This window comes from Arachis duranensis, chromosome 1 (genome assembly GCF_000817695.3).
Source record: "Arachis duranensis cultivar V14167 chromosome 1, aradu.V14167.gnm2.J7QH, whole genome shotgun sequence".
Taxonomy (NCBI): domain Eukaryota; kingdom Viridiplantae; phylum Streptophyta; class Magnoliopsida; order Fabales; family Fabaceae; genus Arachis; species Arachis duranensis.
The window spans coordinates 59507540-59511919 of record NC_029772.3 but is presented as its reverse complement, the minus strand read 5'-3'; the positions used below and the strand labels follow the sequence as shown (position 1 = coordinate 59511919).

The 4380-nt window shown below is 38.0% G+C and overlaps 1 protein-coding gene across 1 annotated transcript in view; it reads left to right on the top strand.

Annotated features, from left to right (window-relative positions):
- Positions 1-1441: 1441 nt before the first annotated feature.
- The window catches only part of LOC107490560 (protein IQ-DOMAIN 22-like), a 10474-nt gene continuing 7535 nt past the window's right edge, over positions 1442-4380 (top strand). Inside the window, exon 1 of the mRNA XM_052262972.1 lies at positions 1442-2166. Within this exon, the coding sequence (XP_052118932.1) occupies positions 1442-2166 (725 nt within the window). The remainder of the gene's footprint in view (positions 2167-4380) is intronic.

Below are 4380 nucleotides of genomic sequence, written 5' to 3'. Positions count from 1 at the left end.
TTGGGCTGAGCTTGATCTATCCACGAGCTGAGGCGTTTATTGGAGTTGAACTCCAAGTTATAACGTGTTTTGGGCGTTCAACTCCGGATCATGACGTTTTTCTGGCGTTTAACTCCAGACAGCAGCATGTACTTGGCGTTCAACGCCAAGTTACGTCGTCAATTCCCGAATAAAGTATAGACTATTATATATTGCTGAAAAGCTCTGGATGTCTACTTTCCAACGCCGTTGAGAGCGCGCCATTTGGAATTCGGTAACTCCAGAAAATCTATTTCGAGTGCAGGGAGGTCAGATTCCAACAGCATCAGCAGTCCTTTTGTCAGCCTTTTTCAGAGTTTTGCTCAAGTCCCTCAATTTCAGCCAGAAATTACCTGAAATCACAGAAAAACACACAAACTCATAGTAAAGTCCAGAAATGTGAATTTAACATAAAAACTAATGAAAACATCCCTAAAAGTAGCTTGAATTTACTAAAAACTACCTAAAAATAATGCCAAAAAGCGTATAAATTATCCACTCATCAAAATGCGAAGAAGTTACGAAAAGGGCGAAGGAAAGAAACCGTTTCTGGGTTTTCAAAATCAAAATAAAAGATCCAAAAGGGAAACGGGGCAATTAATGTTAAAATTAATGTAGGCATTAAACCCTCGCACGTTTTCCAAAGCACTGATATAAAAGCGCACGCTTTTAGAGGAAAAAACGTTCTACATTCAAAAGCTTCTACAAAGGAATCAACAAAATGCTTGAGTTCGGCTTCACTAAAGAAGGACCGAAGTCAAAGAACACGGCCTCAAAAAAGAAGACCAAACTCAAGCAGGGGCACTGTTCATACCCAAGGTTGAGATGACCGAGTCAGGATGTTCAGTAACAAAGCGACCGACCTCTTTAGGTCAAGCGGACCGACTTCTTTACGAAGAAGTCGGCCAAAGCGACAGGAAAAGCCCAAAGAAGGGCCCAAATCAAGGAATATGACCCAGATCCAAAGGCAGCCCAAGCCGATAGAGACAAGGGCGGTTCCATGGAAGATAAGCTGACCTCAAACAAAAGATAAGATAGGATAAGATAACTAACTTATCTTATACACAGAAGGTCACATCTCACAACTATAAATACACTGGAGCACCCAGGTATAACTCATACTCTGATTCTACTCAATACCGGCTTAATACCCTTGCTAACTTAAGCATTGGAGTTCCTTGCAAGTACCCCCCACCCGCCGGGGACGAAGGATCAGCAGCACTTTCGGTCCCACAAGTCAAACACACCAGCTCCGGCGGTTATCTACCTGCCGGACACGTCGGCTCCGACTAACATAGAAGATCTCGACCGAGATCGACCTACAGTTTCAGGTAACCCTCGGAACAATACTCTAGTAGATGCGAGCTCAGGGTATCAATACTTATCGTTTATGGATGCCTACTCAGGATACAATCAAATCCCGATGTATAAGCCGGATGAAGAAAAAACCTCATTCATCACACCCAGAGCGAACTATTACTATGTGGTCATGCCTTTTGGATTAAAAAATGCTGGAGCCACATACCAAAGATTGATGAATAAGGTGTTCGCTCCCCACCTCGGGAACTTACTGGAGGTCTACGTGGACGACATACTGGTAAAAACCAAGGAGAATATCGACCTCTTGACAGATCTCTCGCAAGTCTTCAACACCGTAAGGTCACTTGGGATGAGACTAAATCCTACAAAATGTACCTTTGCGGTGGAGGCTAGAAAATTTCTAGGATTCATGCTAACACAAAGGGGGATCGAAGCAAATCCCGACAAGTGCAAAGCTATTCTAGAAATGAAAAGCCCGACTTGTCTAAGAAAGATTCAACAATTGAACGGCCGACTTGCTGCCCTCTCCAGGTTCCTGGCGGGATCAGCACTGAGATCCCTTCCACTGTTCTCTCTACTAAGAAAAGGATGCCAGTTCGAACGGACTCCGGAATGCGAAGAAGCATTCCAGGAGTTCAAAAGGTTTTTGAGCCAACCTCTGATTCTGACCCGACCCATAGTCGGGGAAGAACTCGTCCTGTATCTGTCCGTAGCAGACAAAGCTGTAGCATCAGCTCTAATACGGGAAGATGAGGTCGGGCATCATCCTGTGTACTTCACCAACAAAGTTCTACAAGAACCTGAATTAAAGTATCAAAAACTTGAAAAGTTTGCATACTCCTTAGTAGTAGCCTTACAATGGCTACGGCCTTATTTTCAAGCACACACAATAAATGTGCGAACGAACCATCCCATGAAACAGATCCTTCAGAAGACGGATATTGCGGGCAGAATGGTTCAATAAACAATAGAGCTCTCCGAGTTTGACCTGAAGTACGAAACTCGGACGGCAATAAAAGCCCAATACCTCACCGACTTCATAGCAGAATACGCAGGAGAACAAGAGGAAAAATTTACTATGTGGGAGTTATATGTAGATGGATCCTCCAACATGGTTGGAAGCGGTGCAGGCATAATACCTTGCCCCAACACTAAGGCCCAGGACCAAATAAGACAAAGAGGCCTAATCCATAAATTGGCCTCCCCTCGCAACCGACCTCCATCCAAGAGGTCGGATTCTACGCAAACTCCACTAAAAGGAAGTCGGGAGTCAGATTAGCTAGCAATAACACTTATTCAAATAAATAACTGCCCCTAAAATCTCTCAACCCACTTCCAGGAGTCAAATCTTAACCTCCCTAAGATAAAAAGACGGTTATCCTCCTTAAAAGGTGGAACCACTCCAACGGTGGTTATGAGTTCACCACTATAAGTACACTGACAACCCTCAGGTATCTCTAAGTTCCCATACTCTCTAAACTTGCTTAGACCCTTGCTGACTTAGGCATCGGAGTGTATTTGCAGGTACCACCCCCTTCTCCTTCCTTCGAATACAAGTCAGACGAAGGTCTCAAACGCAAGACCAAGCCTAAAGGCCTTCTTCCCAAGACGATTGGGCCAACCTCGCGAGTCTAGTCCATCAATCTCCGGTTACCCAACGTAACAATATATATTAACTAAAATAATATAATTATTCCAAATAACATATTTTAAATATAGTAAAGTAACATATTTCAATAAAAAAATTGTTAATAAAAAAATTATATAAATATTTTTTATATGAATTTTTGTTTCGCACAAAATAAAATTATTATATGTTTGTTTGCTTTTTACGTTGTATATATATTTTTTAAATTAAATTTATATAATACAAAATATTTTATTTTTTTTCATATTTAATGTTATAATTTTGTTTTCCATAAAATAAAATTATTTATGTATTAATTAAATTTATATAACACAATTTTTTATTTTTTTTATGAGTTAACACAATTTTTTATTATTGTATTTATATTTAATATTATATACATAATATATATTTAATAACAGTTATCTTTTTAAATCTAAACCATTCAAATAAAATATAATAAATAAATAATTTAGATTTAACGAATTAATAAAGTGTACAGCACTCCATACTTAGCAATAAGCGTTTAAGGATAAGCTAATATAATAGATAACTTTATTTTTTTAGTGATTTTTAATTATAATTTTAGTTAAAAAATTATATTATAAACAATTAACTATAATTTTTTAATTTAAATTAATCAATTTATTTTTAAAATAAAATACGATAAAAAATCTAACATCATAATTATATTAATTAATTTTTTAATTAAATTATTTGAATAAAATAAACCGATTTTTATTAAACCAAATAATAAAATCGATTGCGATTGAATTTCCCCCTTATTTTAAACTTCCTTTTTAACTCCTTTTCTACATCTCAATAGTTAACTCGTGTTGGTTAGTTCTCTAGTTGATTTTCTAGCATTATTATATGGTGAATACTCCCATGACATCTTAAAGATAGTATTATAAACCATTGGATGAATTAATAAAATTGATTAAATATATTTGATTAATCACCTAAAGATTCATAATATCATCTTTATATAAAATGTTATCAAGTGAGTATTCTCTTATCTTACTTCTCCGTGTCACAGTTCCCACTGCGAGCCTGGATTGACGTTCCATAATCCATACTGTTACCTTCCTCTCTATCTATATATTACACTTCTCTGTTCTCACTCATCACTAACCGCATCTTCTTTGTCAACCCCTCTCTCTCTCTCTCACACACGCACACACACACAATGGGGAAGGCATCAAAGTGGTTTCGCGGTCTTTTTGGTCCCAAGAAACACCTACCGCAACCTTCACAAACACATTCTACTCCTTCTTATTCCGTGACATCTTCTCCCAATCCAACTAAACACAAACGAAGATGGACCTTCGTCAAATCATACAGAGAAAACCACCACCACCACCACCACCACCAACAACAACAACAACAACACGTGGATGCTTCTGATCCTGACA